At 45.7% G+C, this 19,201-nt stretch overlaps 1 protein-coding gene across 5 annotated transcripts in view; it reads left to right on the top strand.

The window, feature by feature from the left end:
* The first annotated feature begins 4,794 nt into the window (after nucleotides 1–4,794).
* The window catches only part of LOC117424605 (regulatory-associated protein of mTOR), an 84,725-nt gene continuing 70,318 nt past the window's right edge, over nucleotides 4,795–19,201 (top strand). For 4 of the 5 annotated variants that reach the window (XM_058992227.1, XM_034041122.3, XM_058992226.1 and 1 more), the window contains exons 1-3: nucleotides 4,796–5,961; nucleotides 17,507–17,609; nucleotides 18,458–18,540. In XM_058992227.1, the coding sequence (XP_058848210.1) occupies nucleotides 5,788–5,961; nucleotides 17,507–17,609; nucleotides 18,458–18,540 (360 nt within the window). In that variant the 5' untranslated portion in view covers nucleotides 4,796–5,787. Of the gene's footprint in view, nucleotides 5,962–17,506; nucleotides 17,610–18,457; nucleotides 18,541–19,201 lie in introns of all 5 variants that reach the window. The other variant, XM_058992228.1, reaches the window with a different exon arrangement.

Here is a 19,201-nt window from a genome sequence, read left to right as displayed (position 1 = left end):
GAGGTGAAAGGTGACTGATAGTACTGAGATCCGCCGCTGCTAACATAACTGGACGCGGAACCTGGCAAAGGGAGGTGATCAATGGTCACCCTGACACCCAAACCTTTGCTATAGATAGGATAATTAAACACCGCCAGCAGCCACTACCAATAATTAGGTGTAAGAAATGTGCAGAAAGAAAATCAATTAAAGTTAATGTGCGAGGTCGTCAGTCAAGGATTTTTTTGGACTGAGGAATGAATAAGTTATGCCTCCCCTCCATGTTTTATTAAAGTGTATAATTTCATATCTCTCTCCTGGGACGAGTCGTTCTAAATTAATACAATCCATCATATTCATGCACCGTTACTTAGAGCAGGGGCCCTACAAGGTTTGAATAGACCTAACTAGAAAAGAGAAGTCAAGTTTAACACGTCTCTAAACACATTACCTGCACTTCAAATTCTCCCAACAGTAACTCAGCTGTTTAACATGTTTTACTAGGCATTTACCAGACTGCATCATGGTTAGGCAGTTTCACGAGGTTGTACCACACTGTGATTCACCCCTCTGCTTTACTAGGCTTTCCTCTGATTTTACCACGCTGTACCGTAGGGATCCTTTCAAAGGTTGGGGTTAATGGAAAATAGTTTTTGGTAGTTTCCCAAAAGGAGTGTGGTGTTTTGTTGAATACCTGTGGGGATGGATCCATTATCTGCAAGACTTCCCCTTGAACAGGCAGTGCAGTGCAGTGCTGCTCCACAATGGATTTCAAGTGCGATTCTTGGTAACGGACTCGACTTGGACTGTGAGCTGGTGCTGCTGCTGCTGACAGCATTGGAACAGGGATGCAGTGCTCAGTGAGATCAAATCCTGATTAAACAATAAGGAACTGAATTGAATTGAACGAGATTCTCAAGTTGGTGAGTAATAGATGGAACTGAGCAATCGAGCACTCAACCCTTATTATCTCACTCACATCCAGCTCGCCACGTGATCACTTAGGAGGTGGAATGTACACTGGATACACGTGAGGATCTGTCCCGCAGGGGTGCACTGGATTAAAAATAACATGTCTGGACCGCTGTAAAAGCCTCTTTATTTCATTAAAGACAGATCCAGTGAAAGAGAGAGGCCTGTCCAGTCAATGAGGGGCGGGGAGCACAGAGCTGGGGATTGAAGATGTGGTGCTGCATTCAGCTTGAATGCCTAGGGGAAGAATGCAGTCAGTGCTCAGTGGCGTTGGCATGGATTGAACTGGCACACTGCAGCTTTTACATTAGCCAGTAACCATTCCAGCTTCTGAAAAGACTCCTCAAGTCGGACTGTGTGGAGGTGAGGTGGGGCATGTTAGCACTGAAGCTCACTGTGGAAGCATTCTGCCCTGAAGCCTGTGCTGCAGATGCTTCACCCCCTAACTTCTCCACAATCAGCCATAAGGAGTCTTTTCAGAAGCAGTAAGCATGGACAATAGAGATCTAAGCAGTATAGATCTATAGTCCTACAGAATATACACCATAGGATGTTAAACCAGTCAGAAAGTAAATATTAGGAAGATGTAGAAAACCCCCTTCTTATCTAGTATGAAGGCTGCTCTCTAATATTGTGCTAGTGATTGATGTCGGACACAGCAGGCGTTGCAGGACGTTGTTCTCAGCCCTGCTTACTGTGGTTCCTAAGCTCAGATGAGATGCAGACCATTGCAAAGTCAATGCAACTGTCAGGACCGGAACTTAACTGACATCTGAAAGTTTGATGACAGGCACTTGTCAGCTTGGAACTCTGCAGAGTCTGGTTAGCTTTGGCTGCGCCTGATTGAAAATGGAAACTGTGCACTGTGAAACCCAGTGCTTAAAAATTAAACACAATCTTACGCAACAGATCCCAAACACATCTTCTTAGTGCTTGCTGTAATTGTTTCAGAATGTACTTCAGATACTGGGTGGGTGGGTGGGTGGGTGGGGGTGTCAGCCTGGCTGTGGATCAGGGATCAGGGAGTGAAGGGGTCTCTCCTCAGTGTGCTGTGCTGGGGTGCAGCCTGGCTGTGGATCAGGGATCAGGGATCAGAGGGGTCTCTGCTGAAAGCCTGTTTCTATCCAGACACAGAAGACAGCAGCTCCTTCTGTGCAGCGGCATGAATAATAGAACTGAAGCTTCCCATTCTAAAAATAGATGTTCTTTTTGTTGAATATTCCATCCCCTCTTTTGCCTTCCGTATTAATATTTACAGAAGGCACAATACTTAACTGCTGCAGTGGAGCCTCTGTAAAGTGTAGAAGTACAGGTACTGCTTTCTTGTTCAGCAAAATAAAATAAAAACGTAATAATTCTGCACTCACATATAGCATGCAGTTGTTATGTGGCCTATTTTATGGCCAATACATCATTTTGAATCCCCTTGTCAGCGTGCATTTAATTAACTTATTTCCATTGCTGCACACTTGCAGAGTACAGCTCCAGTACATTACAGGGGTGGAAGGGAGACTCTGCAAAGGCTTTACAGGGGTGGAGGCATCTTGACAGATCTGCACCCAGGTCCTGTGTGTCTGTCAGTGGCTTGACTCAGATGTGTCTAACAATAGTTTGACAGAAACAGAATTTAAAAAAAAAAGGCGAGAATTTTTGGGGGCTTCATTTTGGATCAGCTGCCAGCCTGTGATACAAACACAAAATCACACGCTCAGAATTCAACAGCGTAAATTTATGCAGAGTAGTTTAATCCAAAATAAAGAAAAGCTTCCCCTTTCTATAGTGTGTCAAACCTGAGTCTTCTTGCAGACTGTGAATGGGGTTCACCAGGGCGAATCTGCCTCTATGTGCTTGTCTAACCTCTTATAAAAGTGCACCATAGTAAAAGCATAGTGAAGTGTTATAAAGCACAGTGAAAGCATGGTAAAGCAAACGCAAGCACTGTAAAGCATATTAAAAAGCATTGCAACCCATGGTAAACTACGTTAAATGCATAGTATAACTACTGGAAAAGTGCAGAATTACTGTGCAAATTCTCTGTGGTGTACTTCTAACTGTGTAAGAGAATGGCACACTCTCCTCACTCTGAGTTGACACTGTTGGTGTTCTGATGCAGGACAGGGTCACCAGATTGCTCTTATTCAAGGCTCTTTCACTACTCTCCTGCCCTGCGATGTCTGAAGTACAGAGTGGATCCATGACCAGCGCTGATCCCTTATACCTGGGCAGGCTAGCTGGGAGCTCCGGTGTGTGAAACACATCGCTTTTGAGGTGAACATCAAAGTCTGTTAAACACTCAGATCTTCCTGTGGTCTTTTGCTATGCATTTTTAATAGAGAGCACTGTTTGTGATGCTGGTCTCGTGGTTGGACTGTCTTACCTCACAGTTTGGGCTCCTGCGTGTGATGCCTTTTCAGAACTAATTGGACGTGTGGCGTGTAGAGTCTTCTTGCTGAGCAGTTCATCTGTCGGGGTTAACTGGTTGGAGCACTTTAGTCCCAGTGCTCCAACCAGTTGGTTCTGGGTGTGCCTTTCATGTACAAACATCACAAAGCACTGGATAGTTCATAAAAAAAGACACAACAGACATTAACATTCAGAGATATAAACATTAGGAAATGCTTGTGTATAAAAGTATGTTTTAAGATGTGATTTATATACCCAAAGTCTCAGAGTCCTTGACAGCCATAGGAAGAGTGTTCCACAATCTCAGTGCAGAACTGCAGCATGCTCTGTCACCCATTGAATGCATCCTTGTTTTTGGAATAATTAAAACACAAGAGTCCATTGACCGCAAATTCTATGAAGGAATATAGTTGTGTACTAAATGTTTTATACAGCATGGAGCCTATCCGCTTAGGGCCTTATAGGTCATCAGCAGAATTTTACCATCAATCCTGGACTTGACAGACAGCCAGTGCAAGGATGCTAAAACAGGAGCTCCATGTTCGCAGGATTTCGATTTTGTTAAAACCTGAGCATATAAATTTCTCGCCCTGTCTGTTAAAAGTGTGTGGGCACTGACCCCCTGTTTAAAAAGTGTGTAGGCACTGACCCCTGTTTAAAAAGTGTGTGGGCACTGACCCCCAGTTTAAAGTGTGTGGGCACTGACAGTGACCCCCAGTTTTAAGTGTGTAGGCACTGACCCATTTAAAAAGTGAGTGTGCACTGACCCCTGTTTAAAAAGTGAGTGGGCACTGACCCCTGTTTAAAAAGTGTGTGGGCAGTGGTCCGTTTAAAAAGTGTGTGGGCACTGACCCCCAGTTTAAAGTGTGTAGGCAGTGACCCCTGTTTAAAAAGTGTGTGGGCAGTGGTCCGTTGGCCCACTAGTCTCCGGCGACTATGGGAGAAACAGACCGAGCAGAACGCTGTTTTAAAATGTTCCTTTGCGTCCATTCAGCACCGAGTAGCTAACTGAAAGAGTAAGCAGGTCATACAGAAAGGAAGTGGCCTGCTGTTAACAGAACCGACTCCATTACAGCTCTGCAACTGTTAAAAGAGTTCAAATGGGACGTTACTGTTTCCTCTGTAGGAGCCTAGTTAATTAAGTGAATGAAAAAGCGGACAGAAATCTGAAATGTCCAACTACATTTCAGCACAGCTGGTTTGATGGTAAACTAGAACGCAGATTGACTTGCGTTTTTCTTCCTGGTTACCCAGTTGGTACAGATTCAACAGTACGGGTTTAAATTAAATATTCACGTAGCATAAAAACACATTTCATTGTAACCCAGTCAACTGTTAATTACTGTCTGTACAGACAAGTACTGTGACGTATGATCGTCAGAACTCCTCCCACTCACCACAAACCCCGCCCCTCGCACTACTCTCTCAGCCCCGCCCTTCCCCGCGCGGCGTACTGTGGGTAAATCCCAATATGGCGGCGCCCTTGCACCAGTGCTGAGAAACTGACTCTCCCAAAAAAAGAGAAGCTAATTTTGCCTGAGTCAGCAATCCAGAGCCGAGTAAAACAGCGACCACCGCCCACAGGAGCCCCAGAGACCGGCTCACGATCCCCGGCCCTGGCAGACCTGTGTCAGCGAGAGCGTATGTGTGCAAAAATGGGCCTCTCCCGCAGCCCCTAGCGAGCGAGTAGGGGACGAAGAAGGGAGAGAGACGGGAGTTCGCTCCGGAAAACAGTCGAGGAGGCTGGGAGCTGACAACGCGAGCACTGCGGAGATATACAGCCAGGACGCTGCTGCCAAACTCGGGGGCTGCTGCTGCTAGGCCCAGATACCACTGTGCCTTCTCGGTGCGCCAGGGTCTGGGTTGTGTGATTGGACGTGCTCGTCTGTTAAGCCGGGTTAACTTTAAAACCGACACGGGGTGAACATTGCTGTTTAAACTAAGTGCGTCCCCTTTTTCCTTCTTGAGCACCACTCTTTTCGGAGGTTGTGTCCGTGAGTGCATGGCTGCTGACACAAGATCAGCGAATCCCAGCCATACGGACTGAACAAAAAAGTTTTGCGCTTGAAAAGTTTTTGAGGGTGTTTAATGCAGTGTAACCCGCTCAGGTGACATTTCTCATCCCGTTTTTGCCTAGACAGAAAAAAAAGACTTGTGGTGTGAAATTTAAGCGGTGAGACTTTGCATACAAAAACAAAGACAGCAAATACAAACTTTACTCCTTGTTTCTGACTAACTTATCTAATATAGCCGTCACGCTAAACGAGTCAGTTGCATCGGTTATATTACTTGCTATATCAATGTGCAAAAAACAACATGTATTTCTGTGGATGGATGTAAAATACACGTAGATTTATATATATATATAATATATCTGTATCGATATAAAATAGTATTTTCTGTATTTGAAATTTTCGAACTCAAACACCTCCAATGAGGATGGATTCGGATCTCCTGCACTCCCCGGCTTTGGGTGTTGGCGGAGGGGAGGAGGAAGAGTCGGACATGACAGACTGGAACCTGCCTCTAACCTTCATGAAGAAGCGGCACAGTGAGAAGATCGAGGGATCCAAGGCACTGGCACAGAGCTGGAGAATGAAGGACCGGGTGAGACATCATTTATTATGCTGGGAGTGGTGTGTGTGTGTCTAGGTGCCGCTCGCTCCACAGTGACACACCCACACGTTTTATTATGACCAATCGCCAAAACACACCGACACACTTTCTAATACAGGGGTTCCCAAACTGTGTTGGCTCATGTAGATTGGGATCTCTTTAGTGAGAGAGGCTGTTCATGTAGATTGGGATCTCTTTAGTGAGAGAGGCTGTTCATGTAGATTGGGATCTCTTTAGTGAGAGAGGCTGTTCATGTAGATTGGGATCTCTTTAGTGAGAGAGGCTGTTCATGTAGATTGGGATCTCTCTAGTGAGAGAGGCTGTTCATGTAGATTGGGATCTCTCTAGTGAGAGAGGCTGTTCATGTAGATTGGGATCTCTCTAGTGAGAGAGGCTGTTCATGTAGATTGGGATCTCTCTAGTGAGAGAGGCTGTTCATGTAGATTGGGATCTCTCTAGTGAGAGAGGCTGTTCATGTAGATTGGGATCTCTCTAAAGGTGGTTTGTTTGCACCAGTAGATGTGCTGCTGCTTTCATTATGTTCAGCGTCATTTAGGAGAACATATTTTGTATGTGCAGCGGCCCCCCTGAAACCATCCTGTGGCCCCCCAGGGCCCCCGCTCCCCCGCTCCCCAGTTTGGGAATCTAATAGTAGAAGGCATTATTACCGGGTGCATCCCCGGATTAGATTGGTGCTGAAATCACAGGGACGAAGCACCTGATTGATCAATTTGTTAATTAGACTGTATCTGTGTGATCTTGTGTTTTTGTTTGATAAGGTGTTAAAGTATTTAACTATCAAATATGTAGTCCCAAAGTTTTCTCTATATAAGTTACTGCCAAGCCTTAAATCAGGAAACGTGCGTGTGTTTTGTGTTCAATTGGACTCGACCTACACAGATCATTCATACCTGTTACTGTATGGAATAGGACTGCCCATTTACTATGAAGGCTATTTGTGGACCCCAGTTTGGGTGCTGCAGGACACGGTGCTTTGTAAAGCATGCCCTGTTCAGAGTTACAGCATCTTTCCCTTTGTAATCATCCGTGTGGGTGTCCTAACTTCAATCCAGTACAGTATCTGAGATAATCAACGCGTGTTGTCAGGCTGTGTTGCGATGCTGCACAGGGATCAGTGCAAGATGTGACTGTATTAAATGAATGATTTTCCTGCCCAGGGAAGGTCAAAGTCGGGTTCTGTCTGCTCACTCACAGGGGTGCAGCTTGTTTTTGTGCTTCAGTCGGGTCTACAGAACTGCTCCTAAACTATCTTGATAACTTACTGTTGGCAGTTAGTGCTCAGTAACTGGATCCCAGCATGCTAAAGTGAACTTCTAAAGAAAACGTTTTTAGGGATGCAATGGTATGATTTTCCGAAACTGTCATTTTAATTAAATTCCAAAACTGAACAATGCCGACAAAAGATGAACCCAAACCGAACCCGATACCGACATTGCTATACAAAGAAAAAGCGTTAGCAGTCGTACTCACTACTGTACACCCTGGATTGCATCCACCACCCTCTGAGTATAATCCAGCGATGTGAAATGCTCTGATGCAATCCAGCTGTGCAAGCACTACAGACACGTGAAGTTCTAGGTTTTGATTGCATGTTTTTGAAGTTACAGATTGAATTGCAGCCGTTTATTTCTTAAAAGCTTCATGCCAATCAAACAGACCTTTTTATGCTCTGCTTTGTTCCCAAATCGCTACGCTGTGCGTCGGTGTAGTTAGTTCTAAACTGGTGTTGATTTTATACACAGGAGTTGGGGCTGTGCCCACACTTGACTGTACTGCTTCCCTTTGTGTGTTTGAGAGAGAGGGACATGTATGCTCACACACACACATTCAAGGTGCCTTGTTGAGTAATAATGTTTACTATGTGCAAACGTGTGGGAGGAGAGAGAGCTGTGCAGGAAGAAAACACAAATCCATTGTGATGACCGCGCACCTCGATTGATCAGCCACAGGCGTTTTAATAGGTCAGCTCCATTCCAGGGCTCCAGACACTGCTACAAGTAACTACTAAAAGCAAAACTCAGCCATGCAGTCATGAATAAATACTAAATTATTCAAAACATACGAAGCGCTTCAAGCCTTAGCCAGAAACTTTTTTTTTTTTATTATTGCTGTTATTGCCGGTATTTTCATGATTAGCCAGGAATACTTTCATCACTTATTAAAGGCTGTTTAATACTGAGCTCCAGAAGTACACACAGAAAACTGTGATCTGTGTTTGAGCAGCTTCAGTGTTATCTGTGGACCATCATCTCTGTACCCATTACTGTAATGACACCTTGTATAGCAAACTAGTGTTGAGACAGCCCCGCTTAACCCTCTAGCTGACGCATTGGCTGAGTTTGTTTGTCCAGGGATGTAGGGAAGATTTCTACCAGCAGGGAATTTCATATAAATGGATGGGGGGTGGATTGGAAACTGCAACTGATTCCAGTAACTTCTCATGATGAAAATAGCTGAAAATCTTCTAGAAATAGCCATGAACGTCTGACCGCTATGACTGTACCTCCGGTATAATGAACATTTTCAAAACTTTTAATGATTAATAATTACAAAATGAGTGGACGCAATGCAACAGGGATTCAAATGAGTTAAAAATAATAGGTGCATATCCTGAACTACAGTGGTGTTGTGGGAGGCCTCTGTCCGTCCGTGTGTTGCAATTGCAGTTTTAGCGCCATCTCAGAGTCTGATGTATGGGGTGCTTGCGCGTCTCTCGTTGTGTGTGCCAGCGCAGGATACCAGCGGTGTGCTCCTACACTGAGCAGAGCGCCTGGCACACTGCCCCCCACAGCAGGATGAGACGCCTGCAAACACGTTCCTGGGTACCTGGCGAGGTTTGAATCCTTATCACCTGCCCTTAATATCCTACACTGCAGACTCTCATCCAGGTAGACAGGATAACCCTTTGTGTCTGGGGTCAGGGCTGTGTGCTAAGAATCGTCACCCGTGCGAGGGACCCTGGTCAGTGTACAGTGCAGTCCGATTCACTCATGCGAGGGACCCTGGTCAGTATACAGTGCAGTCTGATTCACCCATGCGAGGGACCCTGGTCAGTGTACAGTGCAGTCTGATTGACCCATGCGAGGGACCCTGGTCAGTATACAGTGCAGTCTGATTCACCCATGCGAGGGACCCTGGTCAGTATACAGTGCAGTCTGATTCACCCATGCGAGGGACCCTGGTCAGTATACAGTGCAGTCTGATTCACCCATGCGAGGGACCCTGGTCAGTGTACAGTGCAGTCTGATTCACCCATGCGAGGGACCCTGGTCAGTATACAGTGCAGTCTGATTCACCCATGCGAGGGACCCTGGTCAGTATACAGTGCAGTCTGATTCAGAGAACAGACTCCAAACTGTTTGAATGAATGAATTATTTTATGTTTCTTTTTATTTCCTGTTGGCAATGATGTATGTCTGTCTGATTTTTCTCATTCTTCCTCCCAGCATGATCTGCTTGGCAGCTCGCTCACACCTTCTGTGCAGCGCTGCTTTCTGATTTACTGTCAGTTTAATGAAGACGCTGTCATGGAAGAGTGCACTGTAGAGTGCTTTTCTGTTACAGATTGCAAAAATAAGGCGTTAGATTGAAATAAGATCCCTAGCTGCTAAAAGCCTTGTGTTTTGTACATTCCCTGCGATTGTCCGGACACGAGCGTCAGTGCAATTCTTAATAATTGTAGTGCAGACAGTTCATGTCTCTTCCTTCGTTATTTCTTTCTTTTTCTTTCTTTTAATGCAGTTGCAAACCGGTTGCTGTAATGTGTGCTGTACTCTGTTTGAGTGTGTGTGTGTGTGTAGCGTGCAGTGCTGCAATGGTTACTCCAGTGATCTCTGTTAATGAATCACAATCCATGTTTGTGTGCAGAAAAGACAAAGACAACCCTTTCTTCACGTCTCTCAAAGTGGGATCATTGACATGAATTGATACACAGGCTTGCCTTCTAATTGCATCAACACCCTAAGCAGTGGACCAGCCTCGTGCATCAGCATCAATTACCCTCCAGGTGACAGAACAATTTCATCTTCCTGTGGTGGCCGCTCTCTGATTTATAAACTCTGAATACTAGATGCACGATATTTGTCTGATATGATCATTGATAATCATGAATCATTCAGGATGCTGTGCTGACTTCAATGCAGTCCTCACTGCCAGTGCAGTTGTGTGCCATGTGTCTGTATGTGTGCCGTCCTCTATAGACATCAATCCTTTATAAAAATCAACGGGTGATAAAAGCCAGGGATGGTGATAAAAGCATCCTGAGTCACCATTTAACCTTCATTGCTATTCTATTAGACTACTGATGGCCATTGATGAGGATGTTACACCATCGACCACAGTAGCATTGGAGGCATCACAGGTAGTCTGACAAACCCAATCTCTCATGATATGCTATTCATCTACAGTGCTGACAGAGGCATTGCTTGGTGAAGGCACAGAAAGGCTGGAAAAGTAAAGGTCTGCTTCGTTGTCTGTATTGCAAAATTATGTGAAAAGCTCTGTTTAATTCTGAAGGCTTTAATAGGTCTCTCTCTCTCTCTCTCTCTCTCTCTCTCTCTCTCTCTCTCTCTCTCTCTCTCTCTCTCTCTCTCTCTCTGCCTGTGGCGGAGTGTCCCGCCCCTATATATTTGTGCACTGTTCTTGTATTATTGTTTGCGGCGCGGATAAAAGCGCTGTGTCTTTTGTTATTGTTTTTGTATTTTTTAAAAACTCTGTGAGGATGCGTGGCTGATCAGCTACTGATTATTTAACTAGCTGACAGTCACGCATCCTTACTAAACGCGTGCAGACTGTGGCCGAGGGGTAATAAGATAATTAACAGCTAGTTAACTCCTCGGCCAGAGTATAAGAACCTGCAGCTGTCCATGCTGCGGAGAGAGTGTACAGTGGAGAGTACGGGGAGCGGAGAGCGAGGAGAGAGAGAGAGAGAGAGAGAGAGAGAGCGAGGAAGGAGAGAGAGAGAAAAACTGCATTTAAAAACAACTGCTAAGTATCGTGCTGGTGCTAAAGCCAGCATGCTTATTTATTTGTTTGTTTAGTTGTTTGGCCAACGTGCCCTTTTGTTTTGTTTAAATTTTTTGTTTTGTTTTATTATTTAATAAAACGCTGAGCGCCGTTGCGTTCAGCTTCACCATCGCCATCCATTGCCTGTGTTTGCTGGTACTTCCTGGTCCGTGACGTCACTGCAACAACAGCTCGGTCACACTGCCTCACAGACTTCTATCTGCATCCGTCCCTTCAACTTTAAACCACTTCATACTTCATGTCAGAAATATATATCTGTGTATTTATGCCAGTGCATGCTCTGGGATGGCTGCCGATGCTCGGGAGGTTTGATAATGAAGCCAGTGCCGTACCTGCTACTGCTCTTATCCACTGCAACGTTGTTTTAAGAACATAAGAACATTTACAACCGAGAGGAGGCCATTCGGCCCATCTTGCTCGTTTGGTTGTTAGTAGCTTATTGATCCCAGAATCTCATCAAGCAGCTTCTTGAAGGATCCCAGGGTGTCAGCTTCAACAACATTACTGGGGAGTTGGTTCCAGACCCTCACAATTCTCTGTGTAAAAAAGTGCCTCCTATTTTCTGTTCTGAATGCCCCTTTATCTAATCTCCGTTTGTGACCCCTGGTCCTTGTTTCTTTTTTCAGGTCGAAAAAGTCCCCTGGGTCGACATTGTCAATACCTTTTAGAATTTTGAATGCTTGAATCAGATCACCGCGTAGTCTTCTTTGTTCAAGACTGAACAGATTCAATTCTTTTATCCTGTCTGCATATGACATGCCTTTTAAACCCGGGATAATTCTGGTCACTCTTATTTGCACTCTTTCTAGAGCAGCAATATCCTTTTTGTAACGAAGTGACCAGAACTGAACACAATATTCTAGATGAGGTCTTGTAAAGTTTTAAACATTACTTCCCTTGATTTAAATTCAACACTTTTCACAATATAGTGTTGAATATAAATCAATGATACGTTTCAGATTTCTATTTCATGTTTATCAACCGTTTGATCTGGTGTGACACACCCCTTGGGTCATGCTTTAGTTTTTGTTGGAGTTGATGTGGGGCCATTGGGTGATAGTTGATAGTTTCATAGCTATAATTCCAGCTACCAGTACTGCACGCTGCTCAGGTCTGCTGCCTCCCGCAGGATCTCCTCCACACTGTTTCAGAGGGCTGTCCACATGTTTTATGTCTGACAGTATATTATATTGCAGCACAGCAGATTATATACTGTTCATATCTATGGTAAGTGTTACATCCTTGTGATATACAGTAGCTGGCATTGCTAAAATGATCCTGCTAACTTTACCACTAGCAGTGCCTCCAAGGAAAGTTTTTAATAAAGAAACAATACTTTTTAATGGATTCTTTTAAAGGCCTTCAACACAAAGTGATTTGTTGTGAGCGAGCTGGGCCTTCTAGCAGTGACTGGTTATTAAATATCTCAGCGAGGAGCAGGATGAGAGAGAGAGAGAGAAGGAATCAAGGGGCTGAATGCCAGTGTAGGATCGATTTGTTCCAGTGTTGTAATAGCCCTTGATTTATACAATACTAAACAAATGGAATAATCACTCCTAATTGATCTGCCAGCTCTCCCATTTGAAGAAAAAGCTAATCTTTTTTTTTTTGCACCATTCACATATCAATTAACAAAAAAAAAAAAAAAAGAAAAACAGCCTACAGTTTTCTGGGCTAACCTGCTACTGAGTGGTGTTGATTAAAGACACACCACAAAGGCAAAAAAGTGTACGGAACATTGACCACCAGAATTTACAAAGCATTAACAACTGGAGAGCAAGTGTGAGAGTCCATGGGTTCAGGTAGGTGTCAGAGCTCCAGGCTGGTGCTGAGAGACAGAGACAGAGACAGACAGAGAGAGACAGAGACAGTGTCCTATTGAGCTGCACATGGAAAGGAAGCAGGCTGGATTGATGGGATTATTGGGAATCCATAAAGCTTGAAGACCTTTATCTAAAATGTAATTTTGTTTCGACTTCTTTCAGGTGAATGTTAACAATCAGATGAACAGCCTGAGCTGCCCGCTTAGTAAAGAGTCTGCTGTGCCAGGGTCAGCGCCGCTTCTTTTATTCCTGGATTTATTGGGCACTTCTCTTGCACCAGGGTAGCTGCAATGCCATCCCCGTGTTTCTCACTTGCGACTCTTTCCAGGCCCTTGCTCCAGTCAGCTCCTTTGAACCCGCTACTTACAAAGCTAAACAATGTTCACGAAGTGGGCACTACTGAGCAACTGCATACTTTAAAGCAGGGCTCTTCAACCCTGGTTCTGGAGAGCCCTGTCCTGCAGGTTTTATAGGTGTCTTTATATCATCAGTGGCTAAAGATCTGGAACACCTGTTCATCTGGACTAATTAAGCCAATCATTGTTTGGAGAGCCCTGCTTTAAAACAAGGGGTCTACAGCATACAGCACTGGTCAACCTGAACCAGAAGGTGAGAAATAGCAACGGCCCCTCCCTAGGGGAAAGGTGGAAGTGAAACACTCGCCCGTTTTGAATTTTGGTTCTTCACTCTGTTGGCTTTTGCGCACACACACGCACACGCACACACGCTCACACACACTCACACACGCACATGCGCTCACACACATACATGCACACGCACTCACACACACACACGCACACACGCTCACACTCACACAGCTAAGAGGGAATCTCAGAATTTTGTCTGGCCTGAATAAAATAAAAATAGAGAAAAACAAGAAGCGCCAGGGATAAAATCCCAAATAAAAACCCAATAGGAGCTAGACGCTGCTCTCTTCTTAATGACTGCTAATGATGCTGAAGAAAAGCTGGATTTGCAGTTTAATTGGCCCTGCTCAGAGCTGTTCTGTGCTCTGCTGTGAGTGGTTGAAGGAGTGTTCCTCGGAGAGCTGTGACTCTGTGCTCCCCACTCTGCCATTGCGTGCCACAAGCAGAGGCTCCAGAGCTAAATCGAGCACAGATCTCCCTGTGCAGCAGCCCACGCTCTAAGGGGGATACAGGATTTCATTGCTGCCCTGGAGGGACCTGTGGGCAGTTTGAGCAACTTGAGCTAGTAACATAACCTAATTGTGGGAAGGACTACGCCTATCTTCCCCATGGAGCTCCCATCTCTGTTCTAGTGCATGCAAAGTCATTGCAACCACAAGGCCTGCAGAAACAGCCATCATTGGTGCTACAGTATGAACATCATTTTACACTCTCCCTGAAGTAGGAGTGCGATTCGCTTAAAGAAAACAAAAAGGGAAGTGAAGCAGTTTGAGTGTTTCTGCTGGGGGACACAGCTTTGGGGTCCAGTGTGACCTGTAGCATCAGCAGAATTGCTATTCCTGTCCGAAGACAGTGTCTGTGTGTTTGTCTCTCTCTCTGTGTACAGTACACTGTGCTTTGCAGACATCAGCACGCTCCAGCAGTGAGCACAGCTTCCCTCCTCACAGCTCAGCAGTCACAGGGCTTCCCTGTAGCAGCGTGCTGCTGACAAACGGATGAGTGCTCTCCTCTGCTCCCTGCTGCCTCTTCTAATGAGGTCGCTGTTCACTTCCCTCTTAAATCCTGCTGCTTTTGTTAACGTCGTCTGTCAATCCAATTGTGTCTGCTTGGGCCAAGGCTCTTCCCGGCATCACCCTACAGAGTTTCTAAAACTGAAACTGCACCCTGCCTCGCTCAGTATTCAAGCACTGTTTCCTGTTGACACCTGTGATCTGTTCAGGAGTGCTGTGACCAATACACTGATTACGTTGCTCTCTCATTGACCCCTCATGTTAATGCAGTGCAATTGCTTTCGTGTTGTATAACCTTTATTTAACCTGTTAACGAGCAGGCTTTGGAAACTTGTTTCTAGTGGTGGGGATTTTAAGGAGGTCTTTTTTTTTTAAATGTATTTCTGTATTTATCTCTTTAACTTGTGTTTGTGTTGTGGAAGTCTCAGAATAAGGAAGTAAAAAAACTTGAATGAACTCCAGGTATTGAGCAACACTGAAGCAGGAGTCAGATGAATGAGACTGAGCTGGCTTGCCATATTGCTGCTATTGAGCTAGTGGTAATTATGTCCCATTCCAGTTGTGCCAGGGGTTGAGATCAAGGGCAAACGGGCTTAATGTAAGTGACTGGACACCATGTGCGGTACCTGGTATCCAATACACAATGCTCTCTAGTTGTGTTGCGTGTACAAGGCCTTTGAACCAGTTACATCAACATGGCCCAAGATTACAATGTCTGTGCGTGCTTGCACTTCCCTTTGGTGCAAAGGCTGGTTACTGTTTTATTTTATTCTGCACGTTTTAAAAGTTGACTTAATTTACTGCACCCCGGGGGGGGGGGCTGGGGCTGCGCTAAGGCTAAGCTGTTGACTTCCCCTCTGGGTCGTTGAAATTTACATGTGGCTTAATATAAATGTTCTCTCTGGGGGTTTGCAATGTCAGAGAGGCTGTGCTGTGCCTCTGCCTTCCCCTGGAGGTCTGTGCTGAGTGGAGGGGTGCAGGGGATACCTAGTTGCAAGATAAAACAATTGAAGAGTATTGATTGGCTGTGCTGTGTGGTCCTGTATATAGGTAGTGCTATGAGAGAGAGAGAGACTTCCTCACTAACTGAAAGGAATACTCCCCTGCAGAAGAGCAATGGCTGTCCAGGACTTTGTGATTATTTATTATTTACTAAAATCTGTGATTTATTTCTGTTGTCTTGGCAACGCGGGCCTCTCTATTCATCCACAGAGCTGGGATGGTACGAGCATTGAGCTGTAACCAGAGTGCTGTACTGTAGTCTAGAGTGCCACCACATCTTCATACGAAAGCGTGTTGGTTTTTAGATATGGTGACACCTGTCCCCTGTAAAGCCTGTAATGAAATTACTGAGGATTATTTTGTCATATTGATGTAAAAAGGTTGTGTGTGGGAGAACCAAAATGCAGATTCCTGCAGAACAACACCTGATAGAATTACTGTTATTGGTTCTCTGGATCTGTAAGCCTCAAGCCTCCAGTATGTATGTCGAGTATCCAGTGGGTGTACAGCTGTACTCGATGTGTGCTAAAAAAAACTGAGCTCAAAACAGACGTCCCTGATGAAAGAAGCGCCACATCGGCCCTTTAAACAAAGTCACTGTGCCTGCGATCCCGAGGCAGCGGTGAAGGTTGCTCCAGGACTGAGCTGCTGAACAGGCAAGAGCTGTGCCCCCGAGAGAGGAAGTCTTGGAGGTCAAAAGTGTGTGTTCTCTGACCCCCAGGTGAGCTGACGCTTGCTCCGCGTGCTCCGGTTCCAGGTTTAGCTTGTTGGCCCCCTCCCTCCCCTCTTGCTCAGCAGATTCCACGCTGAGACAGGGACTGGAAAAAAGCCATCCTGAATGAACTCTTCCAGATATCGAGCAGAACTGTCCAGCAAGGATCAGATTAACCAGCGGCTTCACAATACCAGTTTTCAGACTCTGCTGGCTTGCCAGATTACTATTACTATTGAGCCGGGATCAGAGACTGGTAGCAGAGACTGGTAGTAATTATGGGCCAGGGATTGAGATCAAGGGCAAACAGGCTTAATGTAAGCGATTGCACATCATTTACTGTGTCTGGTATCCAATACGCAATGCACTAGCATTGTATTGCATGTGCTGTACCAATGATACTGTGCACACCAGACGAACACTGGCCTTCAGTGCAGTGAAGGAGGCCACTAACCCCACACTCCGGGCTCTGCTGCTGGGGTTGATGCTGTATAAGACTCCATTAATGGTCCTGTAGTTGTATAGTGATTCACCCGTGCCAAAGGTACGCAGAAGTAATTTAATTCAGTTTAGGCAATCACTGTACTCCCTTAATTTTGACAGAAGCAGAATAAATGTTTGACTTAGTGGGAAAAAAAAAAAGCAAGCGTTCTGAAATCTGGACCCTGCATCAACACGTGTTTATTCAGTGAAACCTTATCTGCTGCAGATCAAACTGTAGCTGCTGTGTTTAAGCAGGAGAACACTTTCACTGTTGCACAGAATAGTTACTGTGAGAATGAACCTGGCCTGCAGCCAGCGCGGTCGAAGTAGAGGAGCTTGTGTCAGACAGTCGATTGGCGTTGCAGCCTTGCTGACGTGTGTAACTGACCTGGGGGCGGTCAGCGCACCCCACGTGCTGCGCTGGGATCCGTGATACTGTTCTCCCCATTACACGATTACATGTATTTTTAAAGTCACTGTGATTCACCATAGTGTCTTGCATTGTGTAATTGAGTATTTAAATTGAGGCAATATTTAGACGTTCCACAACGGCACGCGGTATTGTTAAACAAGCAGACGTGCATCACATTGATCTCCCAAGACATGCTGAGAGGGCAGTGTGGAGCAGCTCTCTTATTGCCAAAGCTTAGAACTGTCCCTGGGTAAATACACCCCTGTCTCCACAGCTACCAGTCCAGCACCTGTTAGAAGCACCAGGAATTCATAACTTAAAGGTGGGAGGTGGGGATCAGACAGCCTGAGTTCATGAAATGTTTGTGTGCATGAATCTTTTCTCTCTCTCTCCCCTCTCAGATGAAGACGGTGAGTGTGGCGCTGGTCCTGTGCCTAAATGTGGGTGTCGACCCCCCTGACGTGGTGAAGACCTCCCCCTGTGCACGGCTGGAGTGCTGGATCGGTGCGTTCAAACTAACACGCTACTAAAGACATACACACGCGTGATACTAAACACACTTACACTCGCTTAGAAAAAGCACAGATTGGGTTGGAAAGCTGTGTACACTTGGAGTGCTTCAACGATAGGAGCAAACCAACAAGCATGCACACACGCACACTACTAAACACAATCACACAATGTGGATTGGGTAGGTAAGGTCTATAGTGCTGGATCAGCCTGTTGCATGGCTAACCCTCTCAAGCAGACACACACACCACCATGGTCTGTCCAATCAACCTAATTGAGGGTCCGGTAGACAGTATTGAAAGAGTCGTCGGCTGTGTGCTGGTCTGTGGAGCAGCGCAGTGGACTTGAGAGTGTCTCAGAGAGGACTTAGAGTGGCTTCTCCAATGAACTCATTAAAACCCCATTAATTATCCATTAACAGGGAGGCAGGATACTCAATATAACCCTCCTGCTCAGCTGCCCTAATTACACCAGTTACTCATCTGCTCACTCTGCTGCAGAGCTGGTCCTGCAGTGTGTGATGAATGTGAGCCGAGGCAGGCGACAGAAACGTCACAATCCAACAAGACCTTAATGCAGCAACTTTTACCCCTTCCTTTCTCACCCCCCTCTACTTCTATCTATCATATCTGATGAGGACTGGGGCATGGTGTCACCTTGCTCTGCCCTAGATGGAGGCTGGGAGACCAGGAGAGCTGAACAGAATAACTTTATGTCAAAATCCTCCAGGCAGTCCCCCATTCTCTGCTTCACTAGCTCACTGTCTCATCCCTCCCTCCTTGGGGGGGGAAGGCTTTCCCTCCCAGGGTTCTACCCCTGCTGATTGTGTTGTGTTCTTTCAGACCCGCTGTCTATGAGCCCACAGAAGGCGCTGGAGTCGATAGGAGCCAATCTGCAGAAGCAGTACGAGAACTGGCAGCCACGGGTAAGGGAGCCGGGGTCCGTGGGGGTGTGGGTGTGTGGGGGGGGGGGGGGTCGTCCGAGATGGTCCGAGATGGGAGGGGGGTGTGATGCAGTTTGCAGCTACAAGTAAAAGCAGGGCTTGAAGCTCACACTAGCCCTGCACCCAGGCCTGGGTTTCAGTTCTCTGTTTAGGTGTATTATTGACATGACCAGGGGCCAGGACTTTGTTCAATTAGTAATAAGTAAGTTCTCGCAGCAGGAATAAGTCACACCGGAGTTTGTAGCTTTACTAACAGGAGTTGCTCAGGCAGCTATGAGGGAGGAACATTTTGTTTTGCATCACACTTCTGACTCCTGATCATTTAAATAATGTAATCCTATTATAATTAAAGGTGGTTCTGAAAAACAAGACTGGGTGCAGTGGGGCTAGAGTGAGTTTCAGGCTCTGGGAATGAGGTTTGTATTTAATAACTATTGATGAATGAGATGAAGCATCAGATTTGCAAGGGTAGTCTATGGGACTCATTAATGTCACAGTATGAGCTGTGAGGATGTCACCATGACCAGTGCTTGGTGTATGAGCCGTCCTAGTCTTGGGGAGGACAGCATCATAATATCCACAGGGATCCCCGAGTGAGGACCCTGGCAGGCTATAGGAATAGATTAATACTCTGGCACCTGGT

The sequence above is a fragment of the Acipenser ruthenus genome, chromosome 19, assembly GCF_902713425.1.
Source record: "Acipenser ruthenus chromosome 19, fAciRut3.2 maternal haplotype, whole genome shotgun sequence".
In the NCBI taxonomy this organism is placed as follows: Eukaryota; Metazoa; Chordata; class Actinopteri; order Acipenseriformes; family Acipenseridae; genus Acipenser; species Acipenser ruthenus.
This window is presented reverse-complemented; position numbering and strand designations above follow the sequence as displayed.